Below are 26,211 nucleotides of genomic sequence, written 5' to 3' on the forward strand. Positions count from 1 at the left end.
CTGTATATAGCCTCTCTACTGTATATAGCCTCTCTACTGTATATAGCCTGTCTACTGTATATAGTCTCTCTACTGTATATAGTCTCTCTACTGTATATAGCCTCTCTACTGTATATAGCCTCTCTACTGTATGTAGCCTCTCTACTGTATATAGCCTCTCTACTGTATATAGCCTCTCTACTGTATATAGCCTCTCTACTGTATATAGCCTCTCTACTGTATATAGCCACTCTACTGTATGTAGCCTCTCTACTGTATATAGCCTCTCTACTGTTCATAGCCTCTCTACTGTATATAGCCTCTCTACTGTTCATAGCCTCTCTACTGTATATAGCCTCTCTACTGTTCATAGCCTCTCTACTGTATATAGCCCCTCTACTGTATGTAGCCTCTCTACTGTATATAGCCTCTCTACTGTATATAGCCTCTCTACTGTTCATAGCCTCTCTACTGTATATAGCCCCTCTACTGTATGTAGCCTCTCTACTGTATATAGCCTCTCTACTGTATATAGCCCCTCTACTGTTCATAGCCTCTCTACTGTATATAGCCTCTCTACTGTATATAGCCCCTCTACTGTTCATAGCCTCTCTACTGTATATAACCTCTCTACTGTATATAGCCCCTCTACTGTATGTAGCCTCTCTACTGTATATAGCCTCTCTACTGTTCATAGCCTCTCTACTGTATATAACCTCTCTACTGTATATAGCCCCTCTACTGTATGTAGCCTCTCTACTGTATATAGCCTCTCTACTGTTCATAGCCTCTCTACTGTATATAACCTCTCTACTGTATATAGCCCCTCTACTGTATATAGCCCCTCTACTGTATGTAGCCTCTCTACTGTATATAGCCCCTCTACTGTATATAGCCTCTCTACTGTATATAGCCTCTACTGTATATAGCCTCTCTACTGTATATAGCCCCTCTACTGTATATAGCCTCTCTACTGTATATAGCCTCTCTACTGTATATAGCCTCCCTACTGTATATATCCTCTCTACTGTATATAGTCTCTCTACTGTATATAGCCTCCCTACTGTATATAGCCTCTCTACTGTATATAGCCTCTCTACTGTATATAGCCTCTCTACTGTATATAGCCTCCCTACTGTATATAGCCTCTCTACTGTATATAGCCTCTCTACTGTATATAGCCTCCCTACTGTATATAGCCTCTCTACTGTATATAGCCTCTCTACTGTATATAGCCTCTACTGTATATAGCCTCCCTACTGTATATAGCCTCTCTACTGTATATAGCCTCCCTACTGTATATAGCCTCTCTACTGTATATAGCCTATCTACTGTATATAGCCTCTCTAGTGTATATAACCTCTCTACTGTATATAGCCTCTCTACTGTATATAGCCTCTACTGTATATAGTCTCTCTACTGTATATAGCCTCTCTACTGTATGTAGCCTCTCTACTGTATATAGCCTCTCTACTGTATGTAGCCTCTCTACTGTATATAGCCTCTCTACTGTATATAGCCTCTCTACTGTATATAGCCTCTCTACTGTATATAGCCACTCTACTGTATTTATTTTATTTTTTTTTATTTTTTTATTTCACCTTTATTTAACCAGGTAGGCTAGTTGAGAACAAGTTCTCATTTGCAACTGCGACCTGGCCAAGATAAGGCATAGCAGTGTGAACAGACAACACAGAGTTACACATGGAGTAAACAATTAACAAGTCAATAACACAGTAGAAAAAAAGGGGAGTCTATATATACATTGTGTGCAAAAGGCATGAGAAGGTAGGCAAATAATTACAATTATGCAGATTAACACTGGAGTGATAAATGATCAGATGGTTATGTACAGGTAGAGATATTGGTGTGCAAAAGAGCAGAAAAATAAAAATAAATAAATAAAAACAGTATGGGGATGAGGTAGGTGAAAATGGGTGGGCTATTTACCAATAGACTATGTACAGCTGCAGCGATCGGTTAGCTGCTCAGATAGCAGATGTTTGAAGTTGGTGAGGGAGATAAAAGTCTCCAACTTCAGCGATTTTTGCAATTCGTTCCAGTCACAGGCAGCAGAGAACTGGAACGAAAGGCGGCCAAATGAGGTGTTGGCTTTAGGGATGATCAGTGAGATACACCTGCTGGAGCGCGTGCTACGGATGGGTGTTGCCATCGTAACCAGTGAACTGAGATAAGGCGGAGCTTTACCTAGCATGGACTTGTAGATGACCTGGAGCCAGTGGGTCTGGCGACGAATATGTAGCGAGGGCCAGCCGACTAGAGCATACAAGTCGCAGTGGTGGGTGGTATAAGGTGCTTTAGTGACAAAACGGATGGCACTGTGATAAACTGCATCCAGTTTGCTGAGTAGAGTGTTGGAAGCAATTTTGTAGATGACGTCGCCGAAGTCGAGGATCGGTAGGATAGTCAGTTTTACTAGGGTAAGTTTGGCGGCGTGAGTGAAGGAGGCTTTGTTGCGGAATAGAAAGCCGACTCTTGATTTGATTTTCGATTGGAGATGTTTGATATGGGTCTGGAAGGAGAGTTTAGAGTCTAGCCAGACACCTAGGTACTTATAGATGTCCACATATTCAAGGTCGGAACCATCCAGGGTGGTGATGCTGGTCAGGCGTGCGGGTGCAGGCAGCGAACGGTTGAAAAGCATGCATTTGGTTTTACTAGCGTTTAAGAGCAGTTGGAGGCCACGGAAGGAGTGCTGTATGGCATTGAAGCTCGTTTGGAGGTTAGATAGCACAGTGTCCAAGGACGGGCCGGAAGTATATAGAATGGTGTCGTCTGCGTAGAGGTGGATCAGGGAATCGCCCGCAGCATGAGAAACATCATTGATATATACAGAGAAAAGAGTCGGCCCGAGAATTGAACCCTGTGGCACCCCCATAGAGACTGCCAGAGGACCGGACAGCATGCCCTCCGATTTGACACACTGAACTCTGTCTGCAAAGTAATTGGTGAACCAGGCAAGGCAGTCATCCGAAAAGCCGAGGCTACTGAGTCTGCCGATAAGAATACGGTGATTGACAGAGTCGAAAGCCTTGGCAAGGTCTATGAAGACGGCTGCACAGTACTGTCTTTTATCGATGGCGGTTATGATATCATTTAGTACCTTGAGCGTGGCTGAGGTACACCCGTGACCGGCTCGGAAACCAGATTGCACAGCGGAGAAGGTACGGTGGGATTCAAGATGGTCAGTGACCTGTTTGTTGACTTGGCTTTCGAAGACCTTAGATAGGCAGGGCAGGATGGATATAGCCTGTATGTAGCCTCTCTACTGTATGTAGCCTCTCTACTGTATGTAGCCTCTCTACTGTATATAGCCTCTCTACTGTATATAGTTACTCTACTGTATATAGCCTCTCTACTGTATATAGCCTGTCTTTTTACTGTTGTTTTTATTTCTTTACTTACCTATTGTTCACCTAACACCTTTTTTGCACTTTTGGTTAGAGCCTGTAAGAAAGCATTTCACTGTAAGGTCAACAACACCTTGTATTGTATTCGGCGCACGTGACAAGTAAACTTTGATTTATATTTTTGATTTTAGATTTTTTTTAGACATTGATGAGGAGAGCTGATTTCCTTCCATACCCCGGAGCTGGGGGAGTTCAAGGCGGTGGGAAAGAAGGCCATGAACATAATATTTTTTTAAGTGGCCAGGGCTTCTTCCCTGGAAGGGGTCAAATCGACGAGGTGGGCGGGTGTGTGTTTGGTGCAGGTGCCTTCCCAAAAAGCTGATGAAAAGAGGACAGCTGACCTCCAATGGAGGATAACACATGGAGCCATAGCCACCAATATGCATCTGGTACACCTGGATCCTCCTGTTGGGGAGGGGTGTCCATTCTGCATCTGATACACCTGGACCCTCCTGTTGGGGAGGGGTGCCCATTCTGCATCTCCTACACCTGGATCCTCCTGTTGGGGAGGGGTGTCCAATATGCATCTGGTACACCTGGATCCTCCTGTTGGGGAGGGGTGTCCATTCTGCATCTGATACACCTGGATCCTACTGTTGGGGAGGGGTGCCCATTCTGCATCTGATACACCTGGATCCTCCTGTTGGGGAGGGGTGCCCATTCTGCATCTGATACACCTGGATCCTCCTGTTGAGGAGGGGTGTCCATTCTGCATCTGATACACCTGGATCCTCCTGTTGGGGAGGGGTGTCCATTCTGCATCTGATACACCTGGATCCTCCTGTTGGGGAGGGGTGCCCATTCTGCATCTGATACACCTGGATCCTCCTGTTGGGGAGGGGTGTCTATTCTGCATCTGATACACCTGGACCCTCCTGTTGGGGAGGGGTGTCTATTCTGCATCTGATACACCTGGATCCTCCTGTTGGGGAGGGGTGTCTATTCTGCATCTGATACACCTGGATCTTCCTGTTGGGGAGGGGTGTCTATTCTGTGCTGAGTCTGAAACTCTGGCACATCTGTTCTTACAGTGTTTCAGGTTGGTCGGGATGATTGACCTGATCACTAGTTGGTTTTCAGCTCTGGGAGAGGCTTTCTCTTCCCAACAGTATATATGTGGGCCAAAATACAGGTTTAGTTGAAGGGATGTAGTTCTCTAACTTGACGTTGTGTCGGGGGGCAGCTAAATTAGCAGTTTGGAAGACACAAAAGAACAGTATTCGGGGACAGGGGTCTGTGGAGATGGTGGGAATGCTGGAGGGGATGTTGGCAGCGAGACTGAGGGGTGAGTTTACCTGTTACAAACTGGTTAACAACATTGGGCTGTCTATGAATATATGGGGTATTCAAAGTCTGTTGTGTTGAGTTACTGTGGAGGAGGATGTGGTGTTGTGTTGAGTTACTGTGGAGGAGGATGTGGTGTTGTGTTTAGTTCCTGTGGAGGAGGATGAGGTGTTGTGTTTAGTTCCTGTGGAGGAGGATGTGGTGTTGTGTTGAGTTACTGTGGAGGAGGATGTGGTGTTGTGTTTAGTTCCTGTGGAGCAGGATGTGGTGTTGTGTTTAGTTCCTGTGGAGGAGGATGTGGTGTTGTGTTTAGTTCCTGTGGAGGAGGATGTGGTGCTGTGTTGAGTTACTGTGGATGAGGTCTTGTGTTGAGTTACTGTGGAGGAGGATGTGGTGTTGTGTTTAGTTCCTGTGGAGGAGGATGTGGTGCTGTGTTGAGTTACTGTGGATGAGGTGTTGTGTTGAGTTACTGTGGAGGAGGATGTGGTGTTGTGTTTAGTTCCTGTGGAGGAGGATGTGGTGTTGTGTTTAGTTACTGTGGATGAGGTGTTGTGTTGAGTTACTGTGGAGGAGGATGTGGTGTTGTGTTTAGTTCCTGTGGAGGAGGATGTGGTGTTGTGTTTAGTTACTGTGGAGGAGGATGAGGTGTTGTGTTTAGTTACTGTGGATGAGGTGTTGTGTTGAGTTACTGTGGAGGAGGATGTGGTGCTGTGTTGAGTTACTGTGGATGAGGTGTTGTGTTGAGTTACTTTGGAGGAGGATGTGGTGTTGTGTTTAGTTACTGTGGAGGATGTGGTGCTGTGTTTAGTTCCTGTGGAGGAGGATGAGGTGTTGTGTTGAGTTACTGTGGAGGAGGATGTGGTGTTGTGTTGAGTTACTGTGGAGGAGGATGTGGTGTTGTGTTTAGTTCCTGTGGAGGAGGATGAGGTGTTGTGTTTAGTTCCTGTGGAGGAGGATGTGGTGTTGTGTTGAGTTACTGTGGAGGAGGATGTGGTGTTGTGTTTAGTTCCTGTGGAGCAGGATGTGGTGTTGTGTTTAGTTCCTGTGGAGGAGGATGTGGTGTTGTGTTTAGTTCCTGTGGAGGAGGATGTGGTGCTGTGTTGAGTTACTGTGGATGAGGTCTTGTGTTGAGTTACTGTGGAGGAGGATGTGGTGTTGTGTTTAGTTCCTGTGGAGGAGGATGTGGTGCTGTGTTGAGTTACTGTGGATGAGGTGTTGTGTTGAGTTACTGTGGAGGAGGATGTGGTGTTGTGTTTAGTTCCTGTGGAGGAGGATGTGGTGTTGTGTTTAGTTACTGTGGATGAGGTGTTGTGTTGAGTTACTGTGGAGGAGGATGTGGTGTTGTGTTTAGTTCCTGTGGAGGAGGATGTGGTGTTGTGTTTAGTTACTGTGGAGGAGGATGAGGTGTTGTGTTTAGTTACTGTGGATGAGGTGTTGTGTTGAGTTACTGTGGAGGAGGATGTGGTGCTGTGTTGAGTTACTGTGGATGAGGTGTTGTGTTGAGTTACTTTGGAGGAGGATGTGGTGTTGTGTTTAGTTACTGTGGAGGATGTGGTGCTGTGTTTAGTTCCTGTGGAGGAGGATGAGATGTTGTGTTGAGTTACTGTGGAGGAGGATGTGGTGTTGTGTTGAGTTACTGTGGAGGAGGATGTGGTGTTGTGTTGAGTTACTGTGGAGGAGGATGTGGTGTTGTGTTTAGTTCCTGTGGAGGAGGATGTGGTGCTGTGTTGAGTTACTGTGGATGAGGTGTTGTGTTGAGTTACTTTGGAGGAGGATGTGGTGTTGTGTTTAGTTACTGTGGAGGATGTGGTGCTGTGTTTAGTTCCTGTGGAGGAGGATGAGGTGTTGTGTTGAGTTACTGTGGAGGAGGATGTGGTGTTGTGTTGAGTTACTGTGGAGGAGGATGTGGTGTTGTGTTGAGTTACTGTGGAGGAGGATGTGGTGTTGTGTTTAGTTCCTGTGGAGGAGGATGTGGTGTTGTGTTGAGTTACTGTGGAGGAGGATGTGGTGTTGTGTTTAGTTACTGTGGATGAGGTGTTGTGTTTAGTTCCTGTGGAGGAGGATGAGGTGTTGTGTTGAATTACTGTGGAGGAGGATGTGGTACTGTGTTTAGTTCCTGTGGAGGAGGATGTGGTGTTGTGTTTAGTTCCTGTGGAGGAGGATGAGGTGTTGTGTTTAGTTCCTGTGGAGGAGGATGAGGTGTTGTGTTGAGTTACTGTGGAGGAGGATGTGGTGCTGTGTTGAGTTACTGTGGAGGAGGATGTGGTGTTGTGTTTAGTTCCTGTGGAGGAGGATGAGGTGTTGTGTTGAGTTACTGTGGAGGAGGATGAGGTGTTGTGTTTAGTTCCTGTGGAGGAGGATGAGGTGTTGTGTTGAGTTACTGTGGAGGAGGATGTGGTGTTGTGTTTAGTTCCTGTGGAGGAGGATGTGGTGTTGTGTTGAGTTACTGTGGAGGAGGATGTGGTGTTGTGTTGAGTTCCTGTGGAGGAGGATGTGGTGTTGTGTTGAGTTCCTGTGGAGGAGGATGTGGTGTTGTGTTGAGTTACTGTGGAGGAGGATGTGGTGTTGTGTTTAGTTCCTGTGGAGCAGGATGTGGTGTTGTGTTTAGTTCCTGTGGAGGAGGATGTGGTGTTGTGTTTAGTTCCTGTGGAGGAGGATGTGGTGCTGTGTTGAGTTACTGTGGATGAGGTCTTGTGTTGAGTTACTGTGGAGGAGGATGTGGTGTTGTGTTTAGTTCCTGTGGAGGAGGATGTGGTGCTGTGTTGAGTTACTGTGGATGAGGTGTTGTGTTGAGTTACTGTGGAGGAGGATGTGGTGTTGTGTTTAGTTCCTGTGGAGGAGGATGTGGTGTTGTGTTTAGTTACTGTGGATGAGGTGTTGTGTTGAGTTACTGTGGAGGAGGATGTGGTGTTGTGTTTAGTTCCTGTGGAGGAGGATGTGGTGTTGTGTTTAGTTACTGTGGAGGAGGATGAGGTGTTGTGTTTAGTTACTGTGGATGAGGTGTTGTGTTGAGTTACTGTGGAGGAGGATGTGGTGCTGTGTTGAGTTACTGTGGATGAGGTGTTGTGTTGAGTTACTTTGGAGGAGGATGTGGTGTTGTGTTTAGTTACTGTGGAGGATGTGGTGCTGTGTTTAGTTCCTGTGGAGGAGGATGAGGTGTTGTGTTGAGTTACTGTGGAGGAGGATGTGGTGTTGTGTTGAGTTACTGTGGAGGAGGATGTGGTGTTGTGTTTAGTTCCTGTGGAGGAGGATGAGGTGTTGTGTTTAGTTCCTGTGGAGGAGGATGTGGTGTTGTGTTGAGTTACTGTGGAGGAGGATGTGGTGTTGTGTTTAGTTCCTGTGGAGCAGGATGTGGTGTTGTGTTTAGTTCCTGTGGAGGAGGATGTGGTGTTGTGTTTAGTTCCTGTGGAGGAGGATGTGGTGCTGTGTTGAGTTACTGTGGATGAGGTCTTGTGTTGAGTTACTGTGGAGGAGGATGTGGTGTTGTGTTTAGTTCCTGTGGAGGAGGATGTGGTGCTGTGTTGAGTTACTGTGGATGAGGTGTTGTGTTGAGTTACTGTGGAGGAGGATGTGGTGTTGTGTTTAGTTCCTGTGGAGGAGGATGTGGTGTTGTGTTTAGTTACTGTGGATGAGGTGTTGTGTTGAGTTACTGTGGAGGAGGATGTGGTGTTGTGTTTAGTTCCTGTGGAGGAGGATGTGGTGTTGTGTTTAGTTACTGTGGAGGAGGATGAGGTGTTGTGTTTAGTTACTGTGGATGAGGTGTTGTGTTGAGTTACTGTGGAGGAGGATGTGGTGCTGTGTTGAGTTACTGTGGATGAGGTGTTGTGTTGAGTTACTTTGGAGGAGGATGTGGTGTTGTGTTTAGTTACTGTGGAGGATGTGGTGCTGTGTTTAGTTCCTGTGGAGGAGGATGAGGTGTTGTGTTGAGTTACTGTGGAGGAGGATGTGGTGTTGTGTTTAGTTCCTGTGGAGGAGGATGTGGTGCTGTGTTGAGTTACTGTGGATGAGGTGTTGTGTTGAGTTACTTTGGAGGAGGATGTGGTGTTGTGTTTAGTTACTGTGGAGGATGTGGTGCTGTGTTTAGTTCCTGTGGAGGAGGATGAGGTGTTGTGTTGAGTTACTGTGGAGGAGGATGTGGTGTTGTGTTGAGTTACTGTGGAGGAGGATGTGGTGTTGTGTTGAGTTACTGTGGAGGAGGATGTGGTGTTGTGTTTAGTTCCTGTGGAGGAGGATGTGGTGTTGTGTTGAGTTACTGTGGAGGAGGATGTGGTGTTGTGTTTAGTTACTGTGGATGAGGTGTTGTGTTTAGTTCCTGTGGAGGAGGATGAGGTGTTGTGTTGAATTACTGTGGAGGAGGATGTGGTACTGTGTTTAGTTCCTGTGGAGGAGGATGTGGTGTTGTGTTTAGTTCCTGTGGAGGAGGATGAGGTGTTGTGTTTAGTTCCTGTGGAGGAGGATGAGGTGTTGTGTTGAGTTACTGTGGAGGAGGATGTGGTGCTGTGTTGAGTTACTGTGGAGGAGGATGTGGTGTTGTGTTTAGTTCCTGTGGAGGAGGATGAGGTGTTGTGTTGAGTTACTGTGGAGGAGGATGAGGTGTTGTGTTTAGTTCCTGTGGAGGAGGATGAGGTGTTGTGTTGAGTTACTGTGGAGGAGGATGTGGTGTTGTGTTTAGTTCCTGTGGAGGAGGATGTGGTGTTGTGTTGAGTTACTGTGGAGGAGGATGTGGTGTTGTGTTTAGTTCCTGTGGAGGAGGATGTGGTGTTGTGTTTAGTTCCTGTGGAGGAGGATGTGGTGTTGTGTTGAGTTACTGTGGAGGAGGATGTGGTGCTGTGTTTAGTTCCTGTGGAGGAGGATGTGGTGTTGTGTTGAGTTCCTGTGGAGGAGGATGTCGTGTTGTGTTGAGTTACTGTGGAGGAGGATGTGGTGTTGTGTTTAGTTCCTGTGGAGGAGGATGTGGTGTTGTGTTGAGTTACTGTGGAGGAGGATGTGGTGCTGTGTTTAGTTCCTGTGGAGGAGGATGTGGTGCTGTGTTGAGTTCCTGTGGAGGAGGATGTGGTGTTGTGTTGAGTTCCTGTGGAGGAGGATGTCGTGTTGTGTTGAGTTACTGTGGAGGAGGATGTGGTGTTGTGTTGAGTTACTGTGGAGGAGGATGTGGTGTTGTGTTGAGTTACTGTGGAGGAGGATGTGGTGTTGTGTTGAGTTCCTGTGGAGGAGGATGTGGTGTTGTGTTTAGTTCCTGTGGAGGAGGATGTGGTGTTGAGTTACTGTGGAGGAGGATGTGGTGTTGTGTTGAGTTACTGTGGAGGAGGATGTGGTGTTGTGTTGAGTTACTGTGGAGGAGGATGTGGTGTTGTGTTGAGTTACTGTGGAGGAGGATGTGGTGTTGTGTTGAGTTCCTGTGGAGGAGGATGTGGTGTTGTGTTGAGTTACTTTGGAGGAGGATGTGGTGTTGTGTTTAGTTCCTGTGGAGGAGGATGTGGTGTTGTGTTTAGTTCCTGTGGAGGAGGATGTGGTGTTGTGTTTAGTTCCTGTGGAGGAGGATGTGGTGTTGAGTTACTGTGGAGGAGGATGTGGTGTTGTGTTGAGTTACTGTGGAGGAGGATGTGGTGTTGTGCTTCTAATTGATGTTCAACCATGTTTTTCTTTGTTTGAAGGTTTATTGTGAGGTGGGTTCCAGTTTTTTTTAAACTTCAAAACTCTCTCTCCTATCTCTCTCTCCTATCTCTCTCTCATATCTCTCTCCTATCTCTTTCTCTTCTCTCTCCTCTTTTTCCTCTCTCTCTCTCCTCTCTCTCTCTCTACTCTCCCTCTCCTCTCTGCTCTCGCTCTCTATCTCCTCTCGCTCTCCTCTCTCACTCCCCCTCTCTGCTCTCTCTCCTCCCTCTATCCTCTCTCCTCTCTCACTCTCCCTCTCTTTCTCCCCTCTCTCTCCTCTCTCTATCCTCTCTCCTATTTCCTTTCTCTTTTCTCACTCTCCTGTCTCTCTTCTCTCACTCTTTCTATCTCTCTTCTCTCTCCCTGCTATCTCCTCTGTCTCTCCATCTCTTCTCTCCCCTCTTTCTCTTCTCTCTCCCATCTCTCTCCTCTCCCTACTCTATCTCTCTGCTCTCTCTCTCACTCTCCTCTCTCTCCTCTCTCATATGTCTCTCTTCTCTCTCCTTTCTCCTCTTTGTCCTCTCTCTCTCCTCTCTCACTCTCCTCTGTTTCTCCTCTGTCTATCCTCTCTCTCACTCTCCTCTGCCTCTCTCTCCTCTGTTTCTCCTCTGTCTATCCTCTCCCTCACTCTCCTCTGTCTCTCTCTCCTCTCAATTAAATTAAATTCAATTTGCTTTATTGGCGTGGCATAATAATGTACATATTGCCAAAGCGTACTTTGGATATTTACAATATTAAAATAATAAGAATCCAAATTGTCAACGGGACAACAGTAACAACAATAACCAAGGGTCAAAATAGCCATACATTGAACAATAACAATAAGCATAGAGGACATTGGTTGGTTGTCAGACACTGTCCCTCATCGTATGGCAGGCAGCAATGTAGTGCGCTGCCAACCCACAGCACTGCGTCCTCCCCCAACAGGACAGGTAGGCTATTCTCATCAGAGAGGTCCTTCGAACTTTGAATAAGGGTTTCAGATTTGGGGAAATGACCCTCTCTAATTGTTTTATATTTTTGACATTTTGTCAGGAAATGCAGCTCTGTCTCAGGTTCTGCTGTGGTGCAGTGGTTGCACAGCCTTTCCTCGACAGGGAGACAGGTTTTCCTGTGTCTACCCTTCTCAATGGCAAGGCTGTGCTCACTGAGCCTGCACCTTGTCAAGGTTGTTTTAATGTTTTGATCAGTAAGCATGGTCAAATAGTTAGCCACGGAGTACTGTCGATTTAGGGCCAGATAGCACTTCATTTAGCTTTGTGCTTCCCAATAGCAATGTTAATTTGGATTATTCTGATTGATTGGATGTTCTGGTCCTGAGGCTTTAGTGTGTTAGTAGGACAGGTTTGTGAACTCAGCCCCAGGACCAGCTCGATGAGGGGACTGAGGCTTCAGTGTGTTAGTAGAGCAGGTTTGTGAACTCAGCCCCAGGACCAGCTGGATGAGGGGACTGAGGCTTCAGTGTGTTAGTAGAACAGGTTTGTGAACTCAGCCCCAGGACCAGCTGGATGAGGGGACTGAGGCTTCAGTGTGTTAGTAGAACAGGTTTGTGAACTCAGCCCCAGGACCAGCTGGATGAGGGGACTGAGGCTTCAGTGTGTTAGTAGAACAGGTTAGTGAACTCAGCCCCAGGACCAGCTGGATGAGGGGACTGAGGCTTTAGTGTGTTAGTAGGACAGGTTTGTGAACTCAGCCCCAGGACCAGCTGGATGAGGGGACTCTTTTCTTTGCTCAGCTCTTGGCATTGCAGGGCTTGGTAATGATATGAGAGGAGGTCATTGTATGTTAGATGTTCCCAAAACGTAATGACTCTTTTCTGAGTTTATATTATTAATGGATATTGGCCTAATTCTGCCCTGCATGCATTGTTTGTAGTTTCCTCTGGACATGGAGGAGAATCTTACAGAACTCTGCATGCAGGGTTTCAATGGGGTGTTTGTCCCATTCGGTGAAATCTCGTTTTGCCTCGCTGCCATGAAGTGCAATTGGTTCAATGGCACATGACATTTTTTATTAGCCAAATTTGAATAATTATGGTCAGTCTAGCTGTGTGGAGAAGGTTCTGCTCTGTCTTCCCTTTTCCTCTACAGCATCGGTCTCCCGACCTTGGGACGGTTGAGCTAACGTAGGCTAATGTGATTAGCATGAGGTTGTAAGTATCAAGAACATTTCCCAGGACATAGATATATCTGATAGGGGCAGAAAGCTTAAATTAATGTTAATCTAACTACACTGTCCAATTACAGTAGCAATTACAATGAAAGAATACCATGCTATATTGTTTGAGGAGAGTGCACAGTTATGAACATGAAAATGTATTAATAAACCAATTAGGCACATTTGGGCAGTCCTGACACAACCTTTATGTTCATTGGATCAGTCTAAACCGTTGCACATACACTGCTGCCATCCAGTGGCCAAAATCTCAATTGCGCCTAGGCTGGAATAATACATTACGGCCTTTCTCTTGCATTTCAAAGATGATGGTACAAAAAAAATAGCAGGCTATACCAATCACTCAAATGTGATACATTAACTCATTCATTCACTCATTCAATCAATAGTTACAATAAACTTTATGAAAACTAAATCTGATACTGATGATATAATTAATTCATGGTGTGTGTGTGTGTGTGTGTGTGTGTGTGTGTGTGTGTGTGTGTGTGTGTGTGTGTTGAGGAGCTTGTCAATGAGTATTCAACCAGGCTTGATATAGTTGACATTTTCCCTCTGCCTGTTTTCTAGAGGCTGTGAGATAGAGAGTGTGAGCTATAAGCTGTTTTCTAGAGAAGGTGTGAGCTGTGAGCAAGGCTGTGAGCAAGAGGCTGTTTTCTAGAGGATGTGAGCTAGAGTCTGTTTTCTAGAGGCTGTGAGCTAGAGTCTGTGAGCAGGAGACTGTGAGCTAGAGGCTGTGAGCTAGAGTCTGTTTTCTAGAGGATGTGCGCTAGAGGCTGTTTTCTAGAGGCTGTGAGCTAGAGTCTGTGAGCAAGAGGCTGTGAGATAGAGGATGTTTTCTAAAGACTGTGAGCTAGAGGCTGTGAGCTAGAGGCTGTGAGCTAGAGTCTGTTTTCTAGAGGATGTGCGCTAGAGGCTGTTTTCTAGAGGCTGTGAGCTAGAGTCTATGAGTAAGAGGCTGTGAGATAGAGGATGTTTTCTAAAGACTGTGAGCTAGAGGATGTTTTATAGAGGATGTTTTATAGAAGCTGTGAGTTAGAGGCTGTTAACTAGAGAAGGTGAGCTATAAGCTGTTTTCTAGAGAAGGTGAGCTAGAGGCTGTGAGCTAGAGGCTGTGAGCTAGAGGCTGTGAGCTGGAGGCTGTGAGCGAGAGGCTGTGAGCTAGAGGCTGTGAGCTAGAGGCTGTGAGCTAGAGGCTGTGAGCTAGAGAATGTGAGCTAGAGGCTGTGAGCGAGAGGCTGTGAGCGAGAGGCTGTGAGCAAGAGGCTGTGAGCTAGAGGCTGTGAGCTAGAGTCTGTTTTCTAGAGGCTGTGAGCTAGAGTCTGTGAGCAGGTGGCTGTGAGCTAGAGGCTGTGAGCTAGAGGCTGTTTTCTAGAGGATGTGCGCTAGAGGCTGTTTTCTAGAGGCTGTGAGCTAGAGTCTGTGAGCAAGAGGCTGTGAGATAGAGGATGTTTTCTAAAGACTGTGAGCTAGAGGCTGTGAGCTAGAGGCTGTGAGCTAGAGTCTGTTTTCTAGAGGATGTGCGCTAGAGGCTGTTTTCTAGAGGCTGTGAGCTAGAGTCTGTGAGCAAGAGTCTGTGAGATAGAGGATGTTTTCTAAAGACTGTGAGCTAGAGGATGTTTTATAGAGGATGTTTTATAGAGCCTGTGAGTTAGAGACTGTTAACTAGAGAAGGTGAGCTAGAGGCTGTTTTCTAGAGGCTGTGAGCAAGAGGCTGTGAGCTAGAGGCTGTGAGCTAGAGGCTGTGAGCTGGAGGCTGTGAGCGAGAGGCTGTGAGCTAGAGGCTGTGAGCTAGAGGCTGTGAGCTAGAGGCTGTGAGCTAGAGAATGTGAGCTAGAGGCTGTGAGCGAGAGGCTGTGAGCGAGAGGCTGTGAGCAAGAGGCTGTGAGCTAGAGGCTGTGAGATAGAGGCTGTGAGCTAGAGGCTGTGAGCAAGAGGCTGTGAGCGAGAGGCTGTGAGCAAGAGGCTGTGAGCTAGAGGCTGTGAGCTAGAGGCTGTTTACTAGAGGATGTGAGCTAGAGGCTGTGAGCTAGAGGCTGTGAGTTATAGGCTGTGAGATAGAGGCTGTAAGCAAGAGGCTGTTTTCTAGAGGCTGTGAGCTACAGGCTTTTTTCTGAAAGGAGGTGAGAGAGAGGCTGTGAGCTAGAGGCTGTGAGCTAGAGGCTGTGAGATAGAGGCTGTGAGATAGAGGCTGTGAGATAGAGAATGTGAGCTAGAGGCTGTGAGAGGTGACCCTAGCAAAGATTCAACATCTGTTGGCCAATAAAACAAACTGTTCAAGTGGTGAGAAAGTGGCTTATAAGCACACAAGGTTATCTTCCTGAGACAAACGGTGGGGCTGCTCTGTCTTCTCATTTGGTCAGTCTAGCTGGTCAGTCTAGCTGGTCAGTCTAGCTGGTCAGTCTAGTTGGTCAGTCTAGTTGGTCAGTCTAGTTGGTCAGTCTAGCTGTATGGAGAAGGTTCTGCTCTGTCTTCTCTTATTATCAGTCTAGCTGGTCAGTCTAGCTGTATGGAGAAGGTTCTGCTCTGTCTTCTCTTATGGTCAATCTAGCTGGTCAGTCTAGCTGTATGGAGAAGGTTCTGCTCTGTATTCTATTTTGGTCAGTCTAGCTGGTCAATCTAGCTGGTCAGTCTAGCTGTACGGAGAAGGTTCTGCTGTGACTTCTCTTAAGGTCAATCTAGATGGTCAGTCAAGCTGGTCAGTCTAGCTGGTCAGTTTAGCTGGTCAGTCTAGCTTGTCTGTCTGGCTGGGCAGTTTAGCTTGTCAGTCTAGCTGGTCAGTCTAGCTGGTCAGTCTAGCTTGTCAGTCTAGCTGGTCAGTCTAGCTTGTCAGTCTAGCTGTTTAGTCTAGCTGGTCAGTCTAGCTGTACGGAGAAGGTTCTGCTGTGACTTCCCTTAAGGTCAGTCTAGATGGTCAGTAAAGCTGATCAATCTAGCTGGTCAGTCTAGCTGTATGGAGAAGGTTCTGCTCTGTCTTCTATTTTGGTCAGTCTAGCTGGTCAGTCTAGCTGTACGGAGAAGGTTCTGCTGTGACTTCTCTTAAGGTCAATCTAGATGGTCAGTCAAGCTGGTCAGTCTAGATGTTCAGTCAAGCTGGTCAGTCTAGCTGGTCAGTTTAGCTGGTCAGTCTAGCTTGTCTGTCTAGCTGGGCAGTCTAGCTTGTCAGTCTAGCTGGTCAGTCTAGTTGGTCAGTCTAGCTGGTAAGTCTAGCTGGTCAGTCTAGTTGTATGGAGAAGGTCCTGCTCTGTCTTCTATTTTGGTCAGTCTAGCTGGTCAGTCTAGTTGTATGGAGAAGGTCGTGCTCTGTCTTCTATTTTGGTCAGTCTAGCTGGTCAGTCTAGCTGTATGGAGAAGGTCCTGCTCTTTCTTATATTTTGGTCAGTCCAGCTGGTCAGTCTAGCTGGTCAGTCGAGCTGTATGGAGAAGGTTCTGCTCTGTCTTCCCTTTTGGTCAATCTAGCTGGTCAGTCTAGCTGTGTGGAGAAGGTTCTGCTCTGACTTCTATTTTGGTCAGTCTAGCTGGTCAATCTAGCTGGTCAGTCTAGCTGTACGGAGAAGGTTCTGCTGTGACTTCTCTTAAGGTCAATCTAGATGGTCAGTCAAGCTGGTCAGTCTAGCTGGTCAGTTTAGCTGGTCAGTCTAGCTTGTCTGTCTAGCTGGGCAGTCTAGCTTGTCAGTCTAGCTGGTCAGTCTAGCTGGTCAGTCTAGCTTGTCAGTCTAGCTGGTCAGTCTAGCTTGTCAGTTTAGTTGGTCAGTCTAGCTGGTCAGTCTAGCTGTACGGAGAAGGTTCTGCTGTGACTTCCCTTAAGGTCAGTCTAGATGGTCAGTCAAGCTGGTCAGTCTAGCTGGTAAGTTTAGCTTGTCAGTCTAGCTTGTCTGTCTAGCTGGGCAGTCTAGCTTGTCAGTCTAGCTGGTCAGTCTAGTTGGTCAGTCTTGCTGGTAAGTCTAGCTGGTCAGTCGAGCTGTATGGAGAAGGTTCTGCTCTGTCTTCTATTTTGGTCAGTCTAGCTGGTCAATCTAGCTGGTTAGTCTAGCTCTATGGAGAAGGTTCTGCTCTGTCTTCTATTTTGGTCAGTCTAGCTGGTCAATCTAGCTGGTCAGTCTAGCTGTACGGAGAATATTCTGCTGTGACTTCCCTTAAGGTCAGTCTAGATGGTCAGTCAAGCTGATCAATCTAGCTGGTCAGTCTAGCTGTATGGAGAAGGTTCTGCTCTGTCTTCTATTTTGGTCAGTCTAGCTGGTCAATCTAGCTGGTTAGTCTAGCTCTATGGAGAAGGTTCTGCTCTGTCTTCTATTTTGGTCAGTCTAGCTGGTCAATCTAGCTGGTCAGTCTAGCTGTACAGAGAATATTCTGCTGTGACTTCCCTTAAGGTCAGTCTAGATGGTCAGTCAAGCTGATCAATCTAGCTGGTCAGTCTAGCTGTATGGAGAAGGTTCTGCTCTGTCTTCTATTTTGGTCAGTCTAGCTGGTCAGTCTAGCTGTACGGAGAAGGTTCTGCTGTGACTTCTCTTAAGGTCAATCTAGATGGTCAGTCAAGCTGGTCAGTCTAGCTTGTCAGTTTAGCTGGTCAGTCTAGCTTGTCTGTCTAGCTGGGCAGTCTAGCTTGTCAGTCTAGCTGGTCAGTCTAGCTGGTCAGTCTAGCTTGTCAGTCTAGCTGGTCAGTCTAGCTTGTCAGTCTAGCTGGTCAGTCTAGCTGGTCAGTCTAGCTGTACGGAGAAGGTTCTGCTGTGACTTCCCTTAAGGTCAATCTAGATGGTCAGTCTAGCTGGTCAGTTTAGCTGGTCAGTCTAGCTTGTCTGTCTAGCTGGGCAGTCTAGCTTGTCAGTCTAGCTGGTCAGTCTAGCTGGTCAGCCTAGCTGTGTGGAGGAGAAGGTGCTTTTTGTTCTTATTTTGTGTGTGTGTGTGTGTGTGTGTGTGTGTGTGTGTGTGTGTGTGTGTGTGTGTGTGTGTGTGTGTGTGTGTGTGTGTGTGTGTGTGTGTGTGTGTGTGTGTGTGCGTGCGTGCGTGCGTGCGTGCGTGCGTGCGTGCGTGCGTGCGTGCGTGCGTGCGTGCGTGCGTGCGTGCGTGCGTGCGTGCGTGCGTGCGTGCGTGCGTGCGTGCGTGCGTGCGTGCGTGCGTGCGTGCGTGCGTGCGTGCGTGCGTGCGTGCGTGCGTGCGTGCGTGCGTGCGTGCGTGCGTGCGTGCGTGCGTGCGTGCGTGCGTGCGTGCGTGCGTGCGTGCGTGCGTGCGTGCGCGCGTGCGTGCGTGTGTGTGTGTGACACCTACCGGAGATGACAGAATCATTCCAGCGGTCAGGGTCGTTGTAGAATTCATCTAGACGTCTGTTCTCCTTGTTCTCGTCTGATTCCTTCTCTCTCTCCTTCTCTCCGGTTGGGACTTTCTCCACGCTGGCTGTACGCGACAGACGACTGTCGTACCGAAACTTTGGAGAAGAGCTCATTTCCTTCGGTTGGAAACTTGAGGACGACAGAACAGATAAACTCAGCAAAAAAAAGAAACGTCCTCTCACTGTCAATTGCGTTTATTTTCAGCATACTTTACATGTATAAATATTTGTATGAACATAACAAGATTCAACAACTGAGACATAAAGTGAACAAGTTCCACAGACGTGACTAAAATAAATTGAATAATGTGTCCCTGAACAAAGGGGGGGTCAAAATCAAAAGTAACAGTCAGTATCTGGTGTGGCCACCAGCTGCATTAAGTACTGTAGTGCATCTCCTCCTCATGGACTGCACCAGGTTTGCCAGTTCTTGCTGTGTTACCCCACTCTTCCACCAGGCACCTGCAAGTTCCCGGACATTTCTGGGGGGAATGGCCCTGGCCCTCACCCTCCGATCCAACAGGTCCCAGACATTTCTGGGGGGAATGGCCCTAGCCCTCACCCTCTGATCCAACAGGTCCCAGACATTTCTGGGGGGAATGGCCCTAGCCCTCACCCTCCGATCCAACAGGTCCCAGACATTTCTGGGGGGAATGGCCCTAGCCCTCACCCTCCGATCCAACAGGTCCCAGACATTTCTGGGGGGAATGGCCCTAGCCCTCACCCTCCGATCCAACAGGTCCCAGACATTTCTGGGGGGAATGGCCCTAGCCCTCATCCTCTGATCCAACAGGTCCCAGACGTGCTCAATGGGATTGAGATTCGGGCTCTTCGTTGGCCATGGCAGAACACTGACATTCCCGTCTTGCAGGAAATCACGCACAGAACGAGCAGTATGGCTGGTGACATCGTCATGCTGGAGGGTCATGTCAGGATGTTCCTGCAGGAGGGGTACCACATGAGGGAGGATAATGTCTTCCCTGTAACGCACAGCGTTGAGATTGCCTGCAATGACAACAAGCTCAGTCCGATGATGCTGTGACACACTGCTCCAGACCATGACGGACCCCCCACCTCCAAATCAATCCCACTCCAGAGTACAGGCCTCGGTGTAACACTCATTCCTTTGACGATAAACGCGAATCCAACCATCACCCCATGTGAGACAAAACTGCGACTCATCAGTGAAAAGCACTTTTTGCCAGTCCTGTCTGGTCCAGCTACGGTGGGTTTGTGCCCAAAGGCGACGTTGTTACCGGTGATGTCTGGTGAGGACCTGCCTTACAACAAGCTACAAGCCCTCGGTCCAGCCTCTCTCAGCCTATTGCGGACAGTCTGAGCTGAGCACTGATGGGGGGATTGTGCGTTCCTGGTGTAACTCGTGCAGTTGTTGTTGCCATCCTGTACCTGTCCCGCAGGTGTGATGTTCGGATTTACCGATCCTGTGCAGGTGTTACACGTGGTTTGCCACCACGAGGACGATCAGCTGTCCGTCCTGTCTCCCTATAGCGCTGTCTTAGGCGTCTCACAGTACGGACATTGCAATTTTTTGCCCTGGCCAAATCTGCAGTCCTCATGCCTCCTTGCAGCACGCCTAAAGCACGTTCACGCAGATGAGCAGGGACCCTGGGCATCTTTCTTTTGGTGTTTTTCAGAGTCAGTAGAAAGGACTCTTTAGGACTCCTCTAAGTTTTCATAATTATGAACTTAATTGCCTACCGTCTGTAAGCTGTTAGTGTCTTAACGACCTTTCCACAGGTGCATGTTCATTAATTGTTTAATTAATTGCAAACAGTGTTTTAACCCTTAACAATTAGGATCTGTGAAGTTATTTGGATTTTTACAAATTATCTTTGAAAGACAAGGTCCTGGAAAAGGGATGTTTCTTTTTTTGCTGAGTTTACATAAAAGAGGGAATTTATCTGATAACTGGGGTGCTAACAACAATCCCCGACCGTTGTGCCCTGGGCACTTAACTCACATTCCTCTACCTGTCCTGTCTGTGTTTGGTAATTGATTGGTTGATTTGTGTCCTACCTGTGCTGTCTGTGTTTGGTAATTGATTGATTGATTTGTGTCCTAGCTGTGCTGTCTGTGTTTGGTAATTGATTGATTGGTTGATTGGTGTCCTAGCTGTGCTGTCTGTGTTTGGTAATTGATTGATTTGTGTCCTACCTGTGCTGTCTGTGTTTGGTAATTGATTGATTGATTGATTTGTGTCCTAGCTGTGCTGTCTGTGTTTGGTAATTGATTGATTGGTTGATTGGTGTCCTAGCTGTGCTGTCTGTGTTTGGTAATTGATTGATTTGTGTCCTACCTGTGCTGTCTGTGTTTGGTAATTGATTGATTGGTTGGTGTCCTACTTGTGCTGTCTGTGTTTGGTAATTGATTGATTGATTGATTTGTGTCCTAGCTGTGCTGTCTGTGTTTGGTAATTGATTGATTGATTTGTGTCCTACCTGTGCTGTCTGTGTTTGGTAATTGATTGATTGATGTGTGTCCTACCTGTGCTGTCTGTGTTTGGTAATTGATTGATTGATTTGTGTCTTAGCTGTGCTGTCTGTGTTTGGTAATTGATTGATTGATTTGTGTCCTACCTGTGCTGTCTGTGTTTGGTAATTGATTGATTGATTGATTTGTGTCCTACCTGTGCTGTCTGTGTTTGGTAATTGATTGATTGATTGATTTGTGTCCTACCTGTGCTGTCTGTGTTTGGTAATTGATTGATTGATTTGTGTCCTACCTGTGCTGTCTGTGTTTGGTAATTGATTGATTGATTTGTGTCTTAGCTGTGCTGTCTGTGTTTGGTAATTGATTGATTGGTTGATTGGTGTCCTACCTGTGCTGTCTGTGTTTGGTAATTGATTGATTGGTTGGTGTCCTACCTGTGCTGTCTGTGTTTGGTAATTGATTGATTGATTGATTTGTGTCCTAGTTGTGCTGTCTGTGTTTGGTAATTGATTGATTGATTTGTCTCTTACCTGTGCTGTCTGTGTTTGGTAATTGATTGATTGATTGATTTGTGTCCTAGTTGTGCTGTCTGTGTTTGGTAATTGATTGATTGATTTGTGTCTTACCTGTGCTGTCTGTGTTTGGTAATTGATTGGTTGATTGGTGTCCTAGCTGTGCTGTCTGTGTTTGGTGATTGATTGATTTGTGTCCTAGCTGTGCTGTCTATGTTTGGTAATTGATTGATTGATTGATTTGTGTCCTAGTTGTGCTGTCTGTGTTTGGTAATTGATTGATTGATTTGTGTCTTACCTGTGCTGTCTGTGTTTGGTAATTGATTGGTTGATTGGTGTCCTAGCTGTGCTGTCTGTGTTTGGTAATTGATTGATTTGTGTCCTAGCTGTGCTGTCTATGTTTGGTAATTGATTGATTGATTGATTTGTGTCCTACCTGTGCTGTCTGTGTTTGGTTATTGATTGATTGATTTGTGTCTTACCTGTGCTGTCTGTGTTTGGTAACTGATTGGTGTCCTAGCTGTGCTGTCTGTGTTTGGTAATTGATTGATTTGTGTCCTAGCTGTGCTGTCTGTGTTTGGTAATTGATTGATTGATTTGTGTCTTACCTGTGCTGTCTATGTTTGGTAATTGATTGATTGGTGGGTGTCTTACCTGTGCTGTCTGTGTTTGGTAATTGATTGATTGATTGATTTGTGTCCTAGCTGTGCTGTCTGTGTTTGGTAATTGATTGATTGATTGATTTGTGTCCTAGCTGTGCTGTCTGTGTTTGGTAATTGATTGATTGATTGATGTGTGTCCTACCTGTGCTGTCTGTGTTTGGAAAATTGATTGATTTGTGTCCTACCTGTGCTGTCTGTGTTTGGTAATTGATTGATTTGTGTCTTAGCTGTGCTGTCTGTGTTTGGTAATTGATTGATTGATTTTTGTCCTAGCTGTGCTGTCTGTGTTTGGTAATTGATTGATTGATTGATTTGTGTCCTAGCTGTGCTGTCTGTGTTTGGTAATTGATTGATTGATTTGTGTCCTACCTGTGCTTTCTGTCAAATCAAATCAAATCAAATGTATTTATTTAGCCCTTCGTACATCAGCTGATATCTCAAAGTGCTTTACAGAAACCCAGCCTAAAACCCCAAACAGCAAGCAATGCAGGTGTAGAAGCACATATGTGTTTGGTAATTGATTGGTTGATTTGTGTCCTAGCTGTGCTGTCTGTGTTTGGTAATTGATTGATTGGTGGGTGTCCTACCTGTGCTGTCTGTGTTTGGTTATTGATTGATTGATTTGTGTCTTACCTGTGCTGTCTGTGTTTGGTAATTGATTGATTGATTTGTGTCTTACCTGTGCTGTCTGTGTTTGGTAACTGATTGGTGTCCTAGCTGTGCTGTCTGTGTTTGGTAATTGATTGATTTGTGTCCTAGCTGTGCTGTCTGTGTTTGGTAATTGATTGATTGATTTGTGTCTTACCTGTGCTGTCTATGTTTGGTAATTGATTGATTGGTGGGTGTCTTACCTGTGCTGTCTGTGTTTGGTAATTGATTGATTGATTGATTTGTGTCCTAGCTGTGCTGTCTGTGTTTGGTAATTGATTGATTGATTGATTTGTGTCCTAGCTGTGCTGTCTGTGTTTGGTAATTGATTGATTGATTGATTTGTGTCCTACCTGTGCTGTCTGTGTTTGGTAATTGATTGATTTGTGTCCTACCTGTGCTGTCTGTGTTTGGTAATTGATTGATTGATTTTTGTCCTAGCTGTGCTGTCTGTGTTTGGTAATTGATTGATTGATTGATTTGTGTCCTAGCTCTGCTGTCTGTGTTTGGTAATTGATTGATTGATTTGTGTCCTACCTGTGCTTTCTGTCAAATCAAATCAAATCAAATGTATTTATTTAGCCCTTCGTACATCAGCTGATATCTCAAAGTGCTTTACAGAAACCCAGCCTAAAACCCCAAACAGCAAGCAATGCAGGTGTAGAAGCACATATGTGTTTGGTAATTGATTGATTGATTTGTGTCCTAGCTGTGCTGTCTGTGTTTGGTAATTGATTGATTGGTGGGTGTCCTACCTGTGCTGTCTGTGTTTGGTAATTGATTGATTGATTTGTGTCTTAGCTGTGCTGTCTGTGTTTGGTAATTGATTGATTGATTTGTGTCCTACCTGTGCTGTCTGTGTTTGGTAATTGATTGATTGATTTGTGTCTTACCTGTGCTGTCTGTGTTTGGTAATTGATTGATTTGTGTCCTACCTGTGCTGTCTGTGTTTGGTAATTGATTGATTGGTTGGTGTCCTACCTGTGCTGTCTGTGTTTGGTAATTGATTGATTGATTGATTTGTGTCCTAGTTGTGCTGTCTGTGTTTGGTAATTGATTGATTGATTTGTGTCTTACCTGTGCTGTCTGTGTTTGGTAATTGATTGGTTGATTGGTGTCCTAGCTGTGCTGTCTGTGTTTGGTGATTGATTGATTTGTGTCCTAGCTGTGCTGTCTATGTTTGGTAATTGATTGATTGATTGATTTGTGTCCTACCTGTGCTGTCTGTGTTTGGTTATTGATTGATTGATTTGTGTCTTACCTGTGCTGTCTGTGTTTGGTAATTGATTGATTGATTTGTGTCCTAGCTGTGCTGTCTGTGTTTGGTAATTGATTGATTTGTGTCCTAGCTGTGCTGTCTGTGTTTGGTAATTGATTGATTGATTTGTGTCTTACCTGTGCTGTCTATGTTTGGTAATTGATTGATTTGTGTCCTAGCTGTGCTGTCTGTGTTTGGTAATTGATTGATTGGTGGGTGTCTTACCTGTGCTGTCTGTGTTTGGTAATTGATTGATTGATTGATTTGTGTCCTAGCCGTGCTGTCTGTGTTTGGTAATTGATTGATTGATTTGTGTCCTACCTGTGCTGTCTGTGTTTGGTAATTGATTGATTGATTTGTGTCCTACCTGTGCTGTCTGTGTTTGGTAATTGATTGATTGATTTGTGTCCTAGCTGTGCTGTCTGTGTTTGGTAATTGATTGATTGATTGATTGATTTGTGTCCTAGTTGTGCTGTCTGTGTTTGGTAATTGATTGATTGATTTGTGTCTTACCTGTGCTGTCTGTGTTTGGTAATTGATTGGTTGATTGGTGTCCTAGCTGTGCTGTCTGTGTTTGGTGATTGATTGATTTGTGTCCTAGCTGTGCTGTCTATGTTTGGTAATTGATTGATTGATTGATTTGTGTCCTACCTGTGCTGTCTGTGTTTGGTTATTGATTGATTGATTTGTGTCTTACCTGTGCTGTCTGTGTTTGGTAATTGATTGATTGATTTGTGTCCTAGCTGTGCTGTCTGTGTTTGGTAATTGATTGATTTGTGTCCTAGCTGTGCTGTCTGTGTTTGGTAATTGATTGATTGATTTGTGTCTTACCTGTGCTGTCTATGTTTGGTAATTGATTGATTTGTGTCCTAGCTGTGCTGTCTGTGTTTGGTAATTGATTGATTGGTGGGTGTCTTACCTGTGCTGTCTGTGTTTGGTAATTGATTGATTGATTGATTTGTGTCCTAGCTGTGCTGTCTGTGTTTGGTAATTGATTGATTGATTTGTGTCCTACCTGTGCTGTCTGTGTTTGGTAATTGATTGATTGATTTGTGTCCTACCTGTGCTGTCTGTGTTTGGTAATTGATTGATTGGTTTGTGTCCTAGCTGTGCTGTCTGTGTTTGGTAATTGATTGATTGATTGATTTGTGTCCTAGCTGTGCTGTCTGTGTTTGGTAATTGATTGATTGATTGATTTGTGTCCTAGCTGTGCTGTCTGTGTTTGGTAATTGATTGATTTGTGTCCTACCTGTGCTGTCTGTGTTTGGTAATTGATTGATTTGTGTCTTAGCTGTGCTGTCTGTGTTTGGTAATTGATTGATTGATTTTTGTCCTAGCTGTGCTGTCTGTGTTTGGTAATTGATTGATTTGTGTCCTACCTGTGCTGTCTGTGTTTGGTAATTGATTGATTGATTTGTGTCCTACCTGTGCTGTCTGTCAAATCAAATCAAATCAAATGTATTTATTTAGCCCTTCGTACATCAGCTGATATCTCAAAGTGCTTTACAGAAACCCAGCCTAAAACCCCAAACAGCAAGCAATGCAGGTGTAGAAGCACATATGTGTTTGGTAATTGATTGATTGATTTGTGTCCTAGCTGTGCTGTCTGTGTTTGGTAATTGATTGATTGGTGGGTGTCCTACCTGTGCTGTCTGTGTTTGGTAATTGATTGATTGATTTGTGTCCTACCTGTGCTGTCTGTGTTTGGTGGCCAGGGCCCGATGTAGCTCCTCTATAATACAGCTGGGGGGCGGTGGGGGTCGCAGTGGTCCCAGGTGAGGGGAACCGGTAGGGGTGGAGATCCGTCCTCGCAGCAAGGAACCCTGGGTAGTCCTGGGCAATGTGAAGTTCCTGGGTAGAGTGGCTGGAGACTTCTTCCTCTCTAGGTTAGGATCCGACTTAGGGAAGGGGTGAGGACCTGTAGTGAGGGGAAGAATAATATAATGTTAATATTAGTTAATGTAATGGTGAACGTTCTGGGTAGAGTGGCTGGAGATCTCTTCCTCTCTAGGTTAGGACAATAATATCATGTTAATGTTAATATACTCGCAATGGTGATGTTCCTGGGTGAACTTCTTCACAGGACACGGTGAGGATGTGTTATCAGACTTATAAGTGTCATCAGTTACTTATAAGATAAACCCAGAGGCGCAACATCGCAAAACTTCCGGGAAGACTTGCGACAAACACCAAACAGACCAGGCCCGGGTTAAGAGAAGTGAAAAATTCTTCCTTAGTTAATTTTCTCGAAACCTAAAGGCACAACCTAAATTCCAGCCAATGTCTGAAGTAGTTGAACATGGTATTACTCCAACCTCGTGAAACTGACACGTTTTCATGTTCCTCAAAAACAACTTCATATCGAAGGAGTACCTTTGATTTGACGGCCTGCATGTGCGCAGTTCGACGCAAGACGACCCTTTGACCCGAGGAAAGGACAAAGGGTGGACAGAATTTGTTTTGGAGATGCAGTTTCTGCCTGTCTTCATACTGTACTGTCTTTGATACTATGATGGTCCGTGACAGTTTCTGCCTGTCTTCATACTGTACTGTCTTTGATACTATGATGGTCTGTGACAGTTTCTGCCTGTCTCTGTACGGTACTGTCTTTGATACTATGATGGTCTGTGACAGTTTCTGCCTGTCTTTGTACGGTACTGTCTTTGATACTATGATGGTCCATGACAGTTTCTGCCTGTCTTCATACTGTACTGTCTTTGATACTATGATGGTCTGTGACAGTTTCTGCCTGTCTCTGTACGGTACTGTCTTTGATACTATAATGGTCTGTGACAGTTTCTGCCTGTCTTTGTACGGTACTGTCTTTGAA

The 26,211-nt window shown here is 45.7% G+C and overlaps 1 protein-coding gene across 5 annotated transcripts in view; it reads right to left on the minus strand.

Annotated features, from left to right (window-relative positions):
• LOC110528687 (phosphatase and actin regulator 3) overlaps nt 1-26,211 on the minus strand; it is a 92,357-nt gene that overhangs the window by 45,537 nt on the left and 20,609 nt on the right. For all 5 annotated transcript variants that reach the window (XM_036984335.2, XM_036984336.2, XM_090242153.1 and 2 more), the window contains exons 6-7: nt 25,071-25,299; nt 17,790-17,980 (exon numbers count right to left, since the gene is read on the minus strand). In XM_036984335.2, coding sequence (XP_036840230.2) covers nt 17,790-17,980; nt 25,071-25,299 — 420 coding nt within the window. The remainder of the gene's footprint in view (nt 1-17,789; nt 17,981-25,070; nt 25,300-26,211) is intronic.

This window comes from Oncorhynchus mykiss, chromosome 7, assembly GCF_057628025.1.
Source record: "Oncorhynchus mykiss isolate SJ-2025 chromosome 7, ASM5762802v1, whole genome shotgun sequence".
Classification (NCBI taxonomy): domain Eukaryota; kingdom Metazoa; phylum Chordata; class Actinopteri; order Salmoniformes; family Salmonidae; genus Oncorhynchus; species Oncorhynchus mykiss.